General features: G+C 44.4%; 1 protein-coding gene across 1 annotated transcript in view; it reads left to right on the forward strand.

Annotated features, from left to right (window-relative positions):
- The first annotated feature begins 242 nt into the window (after window positions 1-242).
- atp1a3b (ATPase Na+/K+ transporting subunit alpha 3b) overlaps window positions 243-15607 on the forward strand; it is a 33028-nt gene continuing 17663 nt past the window's right edge. Inside the window, exon 1 of the mRNA XM_035530942.2 lies at window positions 243-730. Within this exon, the coding sequence (XP_035386835.1) occupies window positions 725-730 (6 nt within the window). The 5' untranslated portion in view covers window positions 243-724. The remainder of the gene's footprint in view (window positions 731-15607) is intronic.

Genomic DNA, 15607 nt, shown 5'->3' on the forward strand with positions numbered 1-15607 from the left:
GAACTTTGCCTTAGCGTGCAGAGCTCGGCCACTGAGAAGAAACGCCGGCACGGCACGCTCGGAATTCTGCAGTAACGGAGGCGGGGCATCTGTTACACGGGATTGGTCCGTTTGCTCGTCCTTCGCCGTGAGGATTGGGTGGAAGACACGTCGGTCGAAAAACGCGCGGCGCGCCCATTGGCCGGGCGGATTGGCTGTGGGCGGTTCGTGGAGAAGGTTCATTTATGAGGTTGGAAAGGTTGGAGAGCGCATCACTCACATCCACCGGCGCTTCTTCCTCGGGCGGAGTGGTGCGGGGACTAGCGGGAAGTACTGCGGCAGCGGGCTGTACCGCGGAGGCAGACCAAATCCCCCCCAAACGGACCAGTGCGGCTCCTTAGTTTTGCCGCAAGTGTCCAGAGCAGTGTGTTGACCGGCATCCTCGTGAGATGCGCTGCCCTTTCAAATTCTATTCTATAGTTTATTTTATTCGCTTTTAATTTTTTTAATGGTTATAAGTCTCGATAACTTTGTATTCCAAGGAGTAACTTGTTTTACGACTTATCACAACTTTGACAACTAACCCGCAGTTACTTTGTCAGGTTAACACCGAAAATCTAAAGCAATTTAGAGTTTTTTTCCTCGCGTTTCCCTACACCCGTTTGAAACACACTTCCCTCCTCGTGCAACCTGAAAGGCTGACATCTTCTCATCGTTTCGAGGAGGACGGACTGGCTGCGCAACCATGGGGGTAAGATCGGCATCTCCAACTTTTGAAAATCCTTTAATAGCGCTTAGGGCGCACAGACAGAGACGCGGCTGGCCGACAGTGAAAGAACTTTGTGTTCCGAGGACGTCAAAGTGCAGTGTCATGAGCGCGCTTCCAACACGAGCCATGACAGAGTGACATTGACTGTAATGCGGAATTTGTTTTACCTCCGTCTCAGACTGCGACAATCCGAAGGAAAGTCTAGAACAATCTCTATTTATTCAGATGATCTGAAAGGACAGTGAGAAAAGTAAGAACCGGCTCATTAAAACTAGAATCCTGCCCCCTCTGTGCAATTATTGATGTATTTATGTGGACGCTACTGCTGCTGAAAGTAATGACTGAAAGATTTGCGCAATACGTGCGATAGACTGGCGCGGGACTGAGATGACTCGGCCTGTCGTATCGTTCGTATTTTACTGGTTACTTAGGTAACCTTCTCGCGGCAGGCTAATCGGTTTGTGTTAAGCAGACACTATCTAGAAAACAGCAGTGCGTAATGCAGTCACCTGCGCAATAGGAGTCATTTGGGTTACAGCGGATCTTGTCGTCATGCCTTTTCATGACTGCTGCGCTGTTTCATCACATAGTGCACGTGTGAGGGTGAATCCTGTGGGGCGAGACCCCCCCCCCCCGTTTCAGCTGCCCGCAGTTCAGTGTAACCTGCTCTGTCCATGTGGAAGTCGGCGGTTAAATATGTCTTCTTGCTGTCCTTCCCAGGAACTTTTTAGTGCCGAAAAGGTGCCTCATCTTGCGGAGCTGTGGACGTCCGTGCGTCATAATGCGGGTAATGAGAGCGAGGTCTTAATCCGCCCGTTCATCTGTGATATAACCGTCTCCGGGTAATCGCAATATATTCCCACACGGCGGATTTAAACCGTTATCCCCACGCACTCGATAACCCCAAGGTTAAGATTAATATATAGAGAAAACGCTGCCGGTGTGCCACTGCGTCAAAAAGCGGTAGCCATCTGCTCAACTATTTGGACATCAGCCTTGATTTAACAACAAATATATCTGGATGGAGGAATTATATTTCACCAAATGGTAAATTTCCTGACTCCGTGACCCGGCTTCCCGAGGATACATGCGGAATATCGGGACTGAAGCAGGCGTTTGTCTGAACTAGACAATTTTTGGTTCATCATCCTCCCGTTACAAACGCTGAAATCACATATGAAGCGAAGACCCCTCGGAGCGTGACGTGGTCAGATCACGCAGTGCATGTCGTACCATGACAGCGCGCGGAGCAAGACGAGAGCAAAACGAAGACGCAGTCTGAAATCACAGCCTTGCGCACATCGGTCATGCTATTAACGTGGAAAATTGAAACAAAGTGTATCGATCGAGACGTTTGGGTGCTGGGATCTGAATACTAAAAGGCCACTGCGTCAAAAAAACAATTACCAGCAATGTTCTGAGGATGCGTAAAAATATGAACACGCATGCAGATCTGTCGACTCATGTGGAATGAGAGTCAAAGCAAGAACGTGGCCGTTTTCTGATTTAGCCCACCTCACTTCTACTACCGTCGCGTGATTTGCCGGCCGGTGTCTCGCCAAGCATGCCGCGAGCGCGCGCCGACGCAGTGCTGCCTCGTGGCCTTGTACCCCACTGCTTGGCCTATGTGGGGTTTTTTTTTCTGCGTCATTTGAGGGGCGTGGCCATACGAGTGGAAATTCCCTGTCACGGGCTGTGATTGGTCAATTGTTTTCACCCAAAGCCGTGAAACAGATTCTGTAATTGCGTAGAAATTGCGGAGACTATAAATAGCCGGACGACTTATGAACGCGCCCATCTTCTGAAGCGTTCAGATAATTAGCAGATGGGATTGACATGTTATTGCTATCAGATTAATGTCGCCTGAGAAACTGCGAGAAGGAGCAAAGGAGAGAAGAGAAAGAGAAGGAGAAAGGAGAATGTTAGCTGTTTTACAGCACGTATTATTACAGCCAATGGTCAGACTGCAAAAGAATCGGGGGTTAGTTTCACCTGAGGGGTGGGGTGGTCTGGGAGTGGGATGGGGCATTAAATATATCTTGAGCTGGTCTGAATCTGAACGCGCTAAACCAAACTCTCCTCTATATAAGAGAGCAGAGTGGTCAGATCGCCCCCTACTGTTGGTACTCAGAAAGGTTAACATTTTGCTCACATCGAGGTTTGGTTTGAAGAACTCCTTTATAAATAGAGTAGAAATAATAGCTAATGGTCATCTTACGTGATATCACAACAAAATTCTCAAAAGGGGATGTGCGGGGGGGGGGGGGGGGGTTGACAAGGGGAATGCATTCTCTCTTTTTCTTTTTTAAGTTCTTTATTGGGGGGATGGCATCCGATAATGTCCACCCTCAAATCAAGCCCTGATTACAGCTCACCTCACATGAGGACACACTGAGACAGGGTGTGTGTGTGTGTGTTTATCTCGTGGGAGAGAGAGAAGGGTCTGTGTGTGGGGGGGGGGGGATAGATAGATAGATAGCTAGAGATAGATAGAGAGAGAGAGAGAGAGAGAGAGAGATTGTGTTCTAAGTGTTCCACCTGAGGTCATCTCACATTTCTTAAGGCGGTGTGTAGTGAGCTGGGTGGATTACGTGCTCTCTGTGGGAGCGATGGTGGACTGGACTGCAGGACTTCAAGGTCTGGCTTAATGTCCTTTCATCGACTATGGTTATATACTTGGAATTCATAATCTGATTTCTGAGAGGCAAACAGTAAGGGAATGGGATGATAACACAGTCACAGATGATGATGATGATTATTATTATTAATATTACAAATATGCCACTGCTTGGTCATCTGGTTCATCACCTGAAGGCCAATATCCAGCTACACTAGTCACAGTCACACACCAGGGCCGAATGGAATCTTTGATACTGTGACTCTTCATGAGGTTGATGGGGAAAGTGTGTCACCAACGTGGTTTCAGGAGGAAGTGGTGTAGCCTACATCAGTGTAGTCATTAAGTCCGTTTGAGTCTGTTTGCAAAGTTTCTGCATGTGTTTGAAACAAAGGAGTCATTGTCACACTTTGCAGGTTCCGTGCGTCTCCTATCTATCTAGAGTCACACCCATACACCCCACCTAGAGTCACACCCATACACCCCACCTAGAGTCACACCCATACACCGCACCTAGAGTCACACCCATACACCCCACCTAGAGTCACTTCCATACACCCCACCTAGAGTCACACTAATACCCCACAGCTAGAGTCACTTCCATACACCCCACCTAGAGTCACACTAATACCCCACAGCTAGAGTCACTTCCATACACCCCACCTAGAGTCACACTAATACCCCACAGCTAGAGTCACTTCCATACACCCCACCTAGAGTCACACTAATACCCCACAGCTAGAGTCACTTCCATACACCCCACCTAGAGTCACACTAATACCCCACAGCTAGAGTCATTTCCATACACTTCCATACCTAGTCACACTAATTCCCCCACCTAGAGTCACATCCATACACCCCACCCAGAGTATTCCATTCACCCCACCTAGAGTCAAACTAATACAGCCCAGCTAGAGTCACAACAATACCCCCCACTCGGGCCACCCAGGGGTCAGACCCATACTCCTCACCTGGGGTCACAACCACACTCCCACCTTGGGTCAAACCCATACCCCTAACCTGGGGTGACACCCACACCCCTTATCTGGGGGTTAATACTGATCTGTGCTTTTACTTTAAAACGATGAACACCAGCCCTGATCTCACCAGTGGGCAGCAGCCACGGGGGCTGTCCAGCCGTCCAGTAAGGCCTGGGTGGTTCTTTTACATGCATGTGCGCATGTGACGCGTGTGAGTGCAAGTGCGGTGAACGTTTGAGTTCCCAAGGTAGGATTACCCCCTCCTACTGTTCCCCCCAGCCTTGATATGGGGCACTGCCCCGAGGTTACCGCAGCAGTGCAGAGATCAGTGCTACCTGGGGGAGGTGATCGTCGTCCTGGCTCCAGTTCCCTGTCCAGCATGGAATGACTTATTCATGCTGCTCTCTTCCACCTGCTGAGGCCAGCCACGGCTGAAAAGAAATACAAGGCTTTTTTTTTTTTTCACGCAGGAAAGCAGATCCACCTCTTTGTTTGCATTTGGGCCCTCGTAAGGTTTGGCAGTGGCCAGCTCGGTTGGACTTGACGCGGAGCAGATCAGGCCATGAAGTTCAGGTTTTTTTTTTCTCGTTCAGGCATACAAGGTGTCGGGTTTTATGAGAGGAGGCAACTGAGTATATCGAGAACATAGAGAGAAAGTCTGTCTGTGTGTGTGTGTGTCTGTCTCTGTGTGTGCACGTGGGTGCGTGTGCACATGTGTGTCACAGACACAAAGATTGATGGAGAGACCTCAGACAGTTTTCTTTCTACAGGAACACACATGACTGCAACACAATTACTTTATAATTATATCTTTATTTGTATTATTAACAACATACATAGCAACATGAACACATACACACTTACACACACACACACACACACACACACACACACACACACACACACACACACACACACACAGAAGACCTAAAGTCCTCTAAAGCTGCTAGACAGAGAGTAGATGGAAGAATGCACAAATGGATCGATTGGTGCAAGGGATTACAGATTTAGGATTTAGGGGTTCTGTATTTTGTATGATTTCAACAAACATAAAGACACACCTACAGACAATTATCTGTTTCTGTGTGTACACAAATTTGATTTATTTCCATTTGTGTAGATAAATAAATCAATTCCAACATTGTATAGGATCAAGAGCTGCGTGTGTATTTTATCTGAGAAGATAAAATAGTATTTTATCGGAGAGAAGAATCTGGATCACTCTGATGGAGTGTTAGTGCATGCTCAGATGGAGTGAATGTGAGTTATTCAGTGAAGAGAGAGCTAATTCACCTCTTCCTTAATCAGATTATTTAATCTACACTCACCCAGACCTTTTCCCAGTATGTGGCCCTGTAGGTGCCGAGGATCTTCCTCTCTCTGTTACTTCACCCCACCCCGCGGCACGCACACGCGTACAAACACAAAACAATTTCCCTAGCAACAAGGTGTATTGGACAAACACAAAACAACAAAAGCCCTGAAGATCTCATACAGGCAGTCTCTGAATCTCAGGATGGTGCATTATGCTACGATGTGCTGCTATGCTAATCAAGCACATATTAGGTACAAGCACACAGTGTACTTGTGCACAGCCGACGTCCACACACAGACTGTCCCCTCACATCCCAAGACTGGCTCCAACATATAATCTGCACGTTATCAGTACGGAAATTCTATCTACACACTGATAACAAAGTTTGGTTGAACTGTATTACAGAGCAATATACTGAATTATGCTGCAAAAATAATGTTTTATGTTAGGTACTCATTCTATACTTACTTTTGCGGTGTAGAATAGTGAAGAATAGCATTCAATGTCAATGGATGTATCACTGTTATTACGTATTGTTACTGATTATTTACACTGTAATTAATGGTATAATTACACTGTAATTGTGGTGGTGCAATTACAAGCTCATTTTCCTTCATTCTATTCGTAGCAAGCAGAGCTTAACCTTTCAGTGTGTGATGTAATTTTTAACATGGTCAGTGTTACAACATTGTAACTGTGCTACAACAGTGTGACAACCTCACTGAGTTGTAAAATTTAAATCAGTTTACCCAAGTAGTTTATGTAAATTTGATTTAGTGTTTCTTTTAAAACTTTATCTGAGATTGAACAGATGTAATAACTCCAACTCCCATAGTTCAGACACTGAAGAGGATAAGATCTACATTGTGGTTTTACTGCTAGCTTCCTGTGATTGGCTAATCAGGCCTAGTCAGGCTGTATCTGTGGCCATCAGAGACTATGCTTTATGTAGTAAATAATTATAATATTTCCTGAATATTAGGAGAAGGTGCTCTCTCTCTCACATACACTCACACACACACACACACACACACACACACACACACACACACACACACACACACACACACATACATGCATACATACATACACCACATGTCACCATTCATACAAAGTCCTTGTGTGAAGTCCCACTAGTTTGGTAAATACTTCTGTGACTCCAGAGGTGTCCACAGGGACATTGTCCTGTCCACACAGAGGTGTTGTCCTATCTTTTGTGAGTACACTAAGTAGAGCATGTGGACTGCAGTCTGACGAGAGCTCTCATATCTTGTGAATAGCACTATGTCAGTCGGTTAACTCTCTCTAAAAGTCTCAATCTTGACACGGTTGTGTGTGTCTGTGCATATGTGTGTGGAACCTGTCTCAACAGTACTGAACCTACATGTTATCCTATCAGATAAACTTGATATACTGTACCATGGTTATGACAGATGTATCTGTTCACAACATTCATTCAACCACTGGCAAACCACCTCAGATTAACATACCAAAGCTCCTGTCATGTAAGGGACATTACTAATGAGTGGGGCTACATGTGGAATCTGGGGTAAATCGAGGAGGTTGAGCGGTTTCTTGTGTAAATGGTTAACTGACTGCCAGTTCTCTGAGTCATCCCTGAAAACTCACGCCTGTTACACAACATGGTGTCAGAGAAAATCTGCATGTCGCGTAAGAGACATACAGCGAGACAGAGCGGATTTGTGGGAAAATAGCATCAGCAGGAGAAGAAGAGGAAAAATTCTTATGGTGCGAAGGAAGAAGCTGAACCTCACTTAGCATTGCAGTTAGTGCTAGTGAAGCGCCAAAGTGGTTGAGATGGTAAGAGCCCTAGAGGACAGCATCAGGACTGGATGAAGAATCTGAAGAACACCAAATAAACCGCACATGTGGAGGAAATGTTCAGCATCCTGTCATTAACAGGAGAGCAGAAGAAGTCACGTGACGCAGCATCAGAGGCTTTTCAGAAGAGGTCATGTAACAGAGCATCAGAGCCTTTCAGAAAGGCCACATGACACAGCATTGGGGGCTTTTCAGAAGTACTATGCTAGTAAGCAAAAGGGCATCTTTGGGTTTAACAAGTGTGTTCAGGGTCCTGGCAAGAGCGTGGGGTCACTTATTATCCCTCCTCACACTCTTGCTGAGCACAGTGGAGTCAGAGCTATCAAAGAGGAACTGATAAGTCACAGAAAAGTGTTTGGCATACGTGATGCAATGTTCTCAACTAGACTCAGCCTCACTAGAACGAGCGATGACTAAAGGGAAACAGCAGAGAGAATCCCGGCAGCCAGTCCTGCGGGGCAGCTCAGTAGAAAGTGTGGAAGTGGACGGAAGCTTTCAGGCTCAGAGATACTGCAGCAAGTCCGTGGAAAAACCATCTTGCTCCAAAGAGCCCCCTGAGTCCCGCCAGAAGAGGCATTATGGTCAGAAATGCATATTAGCTGGAGCAGTCATTTACGTAGCAGGACCTGAGAAGCAAGACAAGGGCTTTGCGTTCCTGGGTGAGATCATGTCACGGATCTCAGATGAAAGGACAGAACCGGTCGGCTTGAGTGGCGGGAACACAGATTTCAGATTAGATGTGGGAACAAGAAGCCGCTGCTAGTCAGTTTCTTCACAGCCTCAAACGGTTGAAAGAGCCCCACACAACTAGGTTGGAGTTTGTATGACATTGGGAATGTACTGGCAGGGCAGCTAATTACAGCAGACACTCTGTCCTGGGCACCAGTAAAGCACATATTCCCTCAAGCTGAGGAAGAGCCTGAGGATGTTGGCAAACCTTCTGGGGACTCAGTCATTCAGGTCAGGCTGTCATGCACCAGGCGGATGGGAAGTTCAGCGCCACTGCGCAACATTTAAGTTTGGTGGCCAGAGCAGAACAGAAGGTAGAACAATGCCAGTGATATGCTAATCAGAGAGAATCCCTGCTGACCACACCTATACCACAGCAACGCACTGGTATACCGTGGCAACATACTGTAGTGGCCGTGACAACGCACCAGCGAGGCCATGGCAACGTGATGCCTGATAGCCATAGTGGAAGGACGTTGGCAGGATGGAAGATAGAGCAAGAGTGTTACAAATGTATTGCGCCACACCACAGCACAGCTTCTGTTGGGAAGAGACACATGCACCAATTTACCCTTCGCTGCCAAAAGCACCAACTCATTGCTGGACCAGAATCAAGACGTTCAAACAGGCTGAAGCCAAAAAGAAGGAACACCAGAACCTGCACTAGAGCAAACGATCAAGAACACATCCACTTCTGATTGGTCCAAGCCAGAGTGGATGGCGAGTGCAGGAGATCCTTCAGGTTGACATGCTTAAGGTCCTACATGGTGAGAAGTGGAGGACTGTTGAGGAGAAACCACACTCGCAAGCTGCAAGCCTCTAGGCCTACCGAGATGAACATTTTTCATGAGACTGCTAACACGTACACACAGTCACCTGTTAAGTCCAGCACTAATGTGACTAAGACAGACAGAGTGTCACGTCCACTGAAGGGTTTTGAGTTGTGAACAATGCTGTAGGTTTAGGCGATGGTTTTAAAAGGAGAATACTTATTAGCTCTGAGTGTGTCTGCTCTGCTCTTGATCCACTTGGTCTTCTGCTGTGACTATGCAATATAGATTATCTAAAAATGTGATTACGTTGGACCTACACTGGCATAGCGATGGAGCACCCCAGTCTGTGCACTTTGTGATATCACTGTGATGTCATCTTGACATTCAAAGCAGCGATGTGGTCAATGTTTCTCCCTCTTCTTACTTTTGCCAGGTTAAACCCAGCTTCATCTACGAAGATAATTTCATGTACAGTACAGACATACTATAAATGTACATGTGAGGTTCTGTGTGCAGTGCACAGTATCTTACCTCTACATGTTCATGGTGGAGGTTGTTTACTCTCTCAGAATTTCTCGGTAGAGTTTTCGTCTGTAAGTGATTTTTGAAGGATTCACCCCAAGAGGGACATTATTGAAAACAGAAGATGTTTGTTTGAATTTCCCTGAGGCATATCGCATAATTGGCCAAAATTATGTTGACGATAGTGCTCTTGTTCCTTTGAGAATATGGGCTCCTTCCTTGATGTTCTGGACCCTCAGTCCTATGTAGACCAATCAAAATACACGTATAATGTCATAGGACAAGGTACAAGGCATTGATTGGATATCAAAAAGTACAGTTGAAGTGTATATAGTAGGTTGCATTGTACTGATGTGTATATAGTAGGTTACATTGTACTGATGTGTATATCATAGGTTACAATGCACTGATGTGTATATAGTAGTTTACATTGTACTGATGTGAACATCGTAGGCTGCATTGCACCTGCTTTACTGCAGACAGTACTGAAAACTAGTTTTTCACATGTGCTTTTGTTGAAACGTCTGAATTACTGCTGCCTCGGTATGTCTCCTGAACTCTGTGTCCAGCCTCTCTCATTGGTCAGCCCATGGTTTACTGCATGGTCAACCAATCCTGCTCAGATCTCATGTGATGAATTTGGTCTGCATAACTGTTGTCTATGTTCTCCTCCAGGTCTACCTCTTCCTCCCCATCCCCCTCATCCTCACTCTTCCTCTTCCTCTTTTTATTTGTTGTGGACGGGTAAACTTACCCGATGCCTCTTTATCGTGCTTACTCGTGATTGGTGAATTTACAAATAAGCCCCTAAGCGTCTTTACACCCAGTGTCTGTGCTTGATCAAAAGGTTCACAACCATAATATTTTGGCCATTACGTGCCATTACGTTAGATGTCTGGGTGTAGTGTAGAGAAAAGTATGTGTTATGTGAAGCTGAGAACGTGTGTATAGTCGCACAGATCTGAGATTTTGCTCCTTGAGTGTCAGGCTTTACTAACTGCATGTTATTTTTCGTTATAGTGTGTAAACAAAAAACTATATGCCACTGAACATTCACATTTAATCAGTACATTTAATCTGTGTGTGTGTGTGTGTGTGTGTGTGTGTGTGTGTGTGTGTGTGTCCAGTCAGTCTGTAATTCCAACCTGTGATCTCTGGTTCTCAACAACCAGTTTCATCACAGGAAAACTTACTCATATAAAAAGCCAAGAAAGACTAAAGCATAGAATGTTATAGAATGATGAAAAGGCACCTTTAAGGACCACCAAACACATGTACCAGACCACACCTTTAAGGACCACCAAACGCATGTACCAGACCACACCTTTAAGGACCACCAAACACATGTACCAGACCACACCTTTAAGGACCACCAAACGCATGTACCAGACCACACCTTTAAGGACCACCAAACGCATGTACCAGACCACACCTTTAAGGACCACCAAACGCATGTACCAGACCACACCTTTAAGGACCACCAAACGCATATACCAGACCACAGTGCTCTACTCATCGTGAGCAGCCTTGTTCCAGAGGCCCCCTCCTGCTGTCTGACCCCAGGTGCCCTGGATTTGGCTGTGTGAGGTCAGTAAGTTGTCAGGTAGACTACAGTGTGTTCTTCTGGTGATCTGGTGATCTGGTGTAATCTGATCTCATATCTAACAGCACCAGTCTTACAGAGAGAGGCGCACAGTCCAACCCCTCCTCTCTTCTTACATCTCTGTCCTCCACACCGCAGTGCAGGTAGCACTGCAGATGTATCTGCAGCAGGTACACACAAGTGGACACACACACACACACACACACACACACACACAAGTGTGCGTGTGTGCATACACACGCAAATATTTATGCCAGAACGGCATATACCTCCTGTTTCTCTAGAAACCTTGTTTACTTCACTACAATTTACTACTTTATCTATCTATCTATCTATCTATCTATCTATCTATCTATCTATCTATCTATCTATCTATCTATCTATCTAGTAAATAGTAAAAGTATCTAGATAGATAGATAGATAGATAGATAGATAGATAGATAGATAGATAGATAGATAGATAGATAGATAGATAGATAGATAGATAGATAGATAGATAGATAGATAGATAAAATAGTAAATAGTAAAAGTATCTAGATAGATAGATAGATAGATAGATAGATAGATAGATAGATAGATAGATAGATAGATAGATAGATAGATAGATAGATAGATAGATAGATAGATAGATAGATAGATAAAATAGTAAATAGTAAAAGTATCTAGATAGATAGATAGATAGATAGATAGATAGATAGATAGATAGATAGATAGATAGATAGATAGATAGATAGATAAAATAGTAAATAGTAAAAGTATATAGATAGATAGATAGATAGATAGATAGATAGATAGATAGATAGATAGATAGATAGATAGATAGATAGATAGATAGATAGATAGATAGATAGATAGATAGAATTGTACTGTACATGTATACCTGCAGTGTTAGTCCACCCTCTCTGTATGCTCAGCTGCTGGTGAATCGAGGGTTGATTATGGATTTGTGTGTGTGTGTGTGTGTGTGTGTGTGTGTGTGTGTGTGTGTGATCTGCTTTAATTAACTATAAAGACTCAAAAGGCCATTGTTTCTTCAAAGCATGTTTGATCTCAGTTTCATTGATTTAACACCATACACATGCAAGCTATATAAAATATAGTTTTGCAAAATGTTTTTAACATCTTTAATATGCAGAAATGTCAGATTGCAGTGACATGCATGCCAAATTTGTGTATTTTTTGAAAATCTAAATGATTTAAATGAAAATAGTATACATAAGCCAGCAGTGTAATACATGGTAATAGAGGGGTTTTCTTTACAAAAGTAGCACCAAAGGATTGATTGATTGATTGATGTATTTTCAGGCTGCAGGTCACCATCCCCTCACTGTCCTGCATGGCTGATTTGCCACTGCTTGCCGATGGGTGTGGAGCAGGACGCACAGGCTCCCTCGACTTTGACAAACATTTATTAACACAAAGCACATTCGACAGTGGTGGCACTCGCACAGAACGTTACCAGTGAACATGAATACACATAACGCTAATGACAATGACTAGAACATTCACATAGGCTGCACAAACATTAACAGACCTCAGCAAACAATGACCAGCAACGATGCACACACTAGCAGGGCTTTATATACAGACGGACACAGAGCACGAAATCCTGTGTGTGCTATCGCGGAGGTCGCGGTTACAGACGACACATATGAATCCCCTGCACGTGGCGGGCTGTACCACGTGACTTGGGGGAGGGGGAGCATTCCATGACATTGCCGAAGATGTAACTAACGACGTCCAGACGTAGTTAATGATGTCCAGACATAACTAATGACGTCCAGACGTAGTTAATGATATCCAGACATAACTAATGACGTCCAGACGTAGTTAATGATGTCCAGACATAACTAATGACGTCCAGACGTAGTTAATGATGTCCAGACATAACTAATGACGTCCAGACGTAGTTAATGATGTCCAGACGTAGTTAATGATGTCCAGACATAACTAATGACGTCCAGACGTAGTTAATGATGTCCAGACTTAACTAATGATGTCCAGACGTAACTAATGGGCTAGATATGTCCAGCTGAGCTGAGGGTGGTGATTTGAGGATTTATTTATAATCTGTGCTTAAAACTAATCATGTTTTGAGCATTACAGCAGTTCTGTTTACACACAGCTTACGATAGTACAACATGTAGGCCAGGAGTGGCCCAAGGAGGACTCCATTCACTAAAGAAGCAGACGTCTGTTCATCTGTGCCTCTCACCTGTAAATGAACTGTAATGTAAATGCTTTGCTAAATTGACATGTAATAACATGTCATCCTGTGACAGAATGACTCTGCTGTGTGAAAGTATCTGGATTTGAGGCTGACGCAGTAGCTAAAGGTAGCCCTTCCCGGAGAGTTAGCTCAGTCTTAATCATGGAAAGGGCCCACTTCAAGGCGTGGACACCTGATAGTACCTGAATATATACTCAATACATTACTACATGCATACCCAATATTGCTAAAAGAAAACTACAATAAAGAAAACTCGGGAAGTATAACAACTAATAATATTTTGTACTCACCATCAAAACATATTCTTCCGTCTGTTTTTGGCAAAATGATAATATGCTGTTTATGATCAGAAGGAACATCACATTCCATTCCATATTACAAGTGCACCAGAATAGCCTGACAGACATGCTGTTGGCTGGCAATGGACGTATTTACGTCCAGCTGAATAATTACAGTGTTTGAAATTATATTTAGATATCCAGATCCTTCTGGCATATATATTTAGATTTACAGACCAATCATACACGTAGTGATGGGAAACCAGGCAAATGTTGATGAAGAGAGTGGCTTGTCCAGATGAGGAACGATGCTTTTTGATTTTAAAAAAGAATGAACAAACAAACAAACAAGCAACACTACCCCCAAACCCCCCCTGAGGTTAAAATATGGATGTTCACATAGCAATACAGTTAGGCACAAGTCAGTGGAAACAGCGTTCAAAAACACTGAGTGTGTGTGGATGTGTGTGCGTACACGAGAAGGTGTAACACAGAGCGGGTTACGTAGGGGTAATCCTTAGCCTCCCTGGTCACTGAGGAGACATTAATATTTGAGCAGACACCCAGCGCTCCCTTACACACACACACACACACACACACACACACACATCATAACGGGAGCCTTCTCATATGTGGAATGTCGTGTGAGTGTGTGCGTGTGTGTGTGTTTGTCCAGTTAAAATGGACAGGTGGCATGCTGGTAAGAGCCATTAGGCGTTAAATGCCATCGCCATCGGCAACAAGCACCCATGCTGACAGAGCAGCAGGTCAGTATCTAATTACCATGCAGGAAGAAAAACGACCCACATTTGCTTCCTTCTCTCTTCCTCTATCTCTCGTCCCGCCTTTATCGCGCTTCTCTTTTTGGCCTGCCATCTCTGTTGGGGTGGATCTCTCTCAGTCTGTCTGCCCTCTTTTTCTCTCCCCCCACCTCTCTCTCTCTCTCACAGACTATCCATCCATCTGCCTCTTCCATCTATCTCACTTGTTCATTCTCTTTTAATTGGTGTGCCACCTGGCAGCTGGCTGTGTGTGTGTGTGTGTGTGTGTATGTGTGAGTGTGAGTGTGTGTGTGTGTGTGTGTGTGTGCGTGTGTGCGCGTGTGCATGGGGGTGTGTGAGTGTGTGTGTGTGTGTGTGTGTGAGTGTGTGTGTGTGTGTGTGTGCGTGTGTGCGCGTGTGCATGGGGGTGTGTGAGTGTGTGTGTGTGTGTGTGTGTGGGGGGGGTGAGTGTAAACAGGTCTGACAATGGACTACAGATACAAAAAAAGACGGGATGGATGATTGGGGCTTTTGTATGGCAGAAATAAAAATTCCAGTGAAAAAGGCAATACCTAAATATCTCTGTGTACTTAAATGTCTCTGTGTACTTAAGCAGAAATACAGTATGCACACATAAGTCACAATAAAATATACAAATAGTTTTTTTGGCCAAACAACTTCTTTGACAAATGTTTTATGCTTTATTTTTGAACAGATAGTTCAAAGCTCATTGATGGAGAAAGAATGTGATGTCATCTTTTAATTCATGGTGCAAAAAGAGCTCAATGCAGGGAACCACATCATCCAAACATAAAGGCCAAACTTGTTATTATTAACTATTATTATTTATTATTTATTTATTATTATTATTTATAAATGACAAGAGGGTAATTGGAGTCGGGACTTTCGTTGAAATGTGGATTTGACTTTGCCAAAATACCTCCTAATCACAGTGCTGTACACAACACATTAATTAATACTTGGGTTATATCAGCGTTGGCAACACGCTACTAACAAACGGGACCATCTGTATTTTTATGATGTAGATGAAAGATCTACATCACAAGAGTCATGTTTCAGGAACCTTTCAGCTGTATGACAGTGGACTGAACGTGCCAATGTGGATGGACTTTTTCGGTCAGCACATGTGAGCAGCCCACATGATCTGTTGTTTGCAGACTGAGACCAGCTGACTGAACAGGTGTGTTC

Source organism: Electrophorus electricus, chromosome 14, assembly GCF_041902795.1.
Source record: "Electrophorus electricus isolate QZ-2024a chromosome 14, ASM4190279v1, whole genome shotgun sequence".
Classification (NCBI taxonomy): domain Eukaryota; kingdom Metazoa; phylum Chordata; class Actinopteri; order Gymnotiformes; family Gymnotidae; genus Electrophorus; species Electrophorus electricus.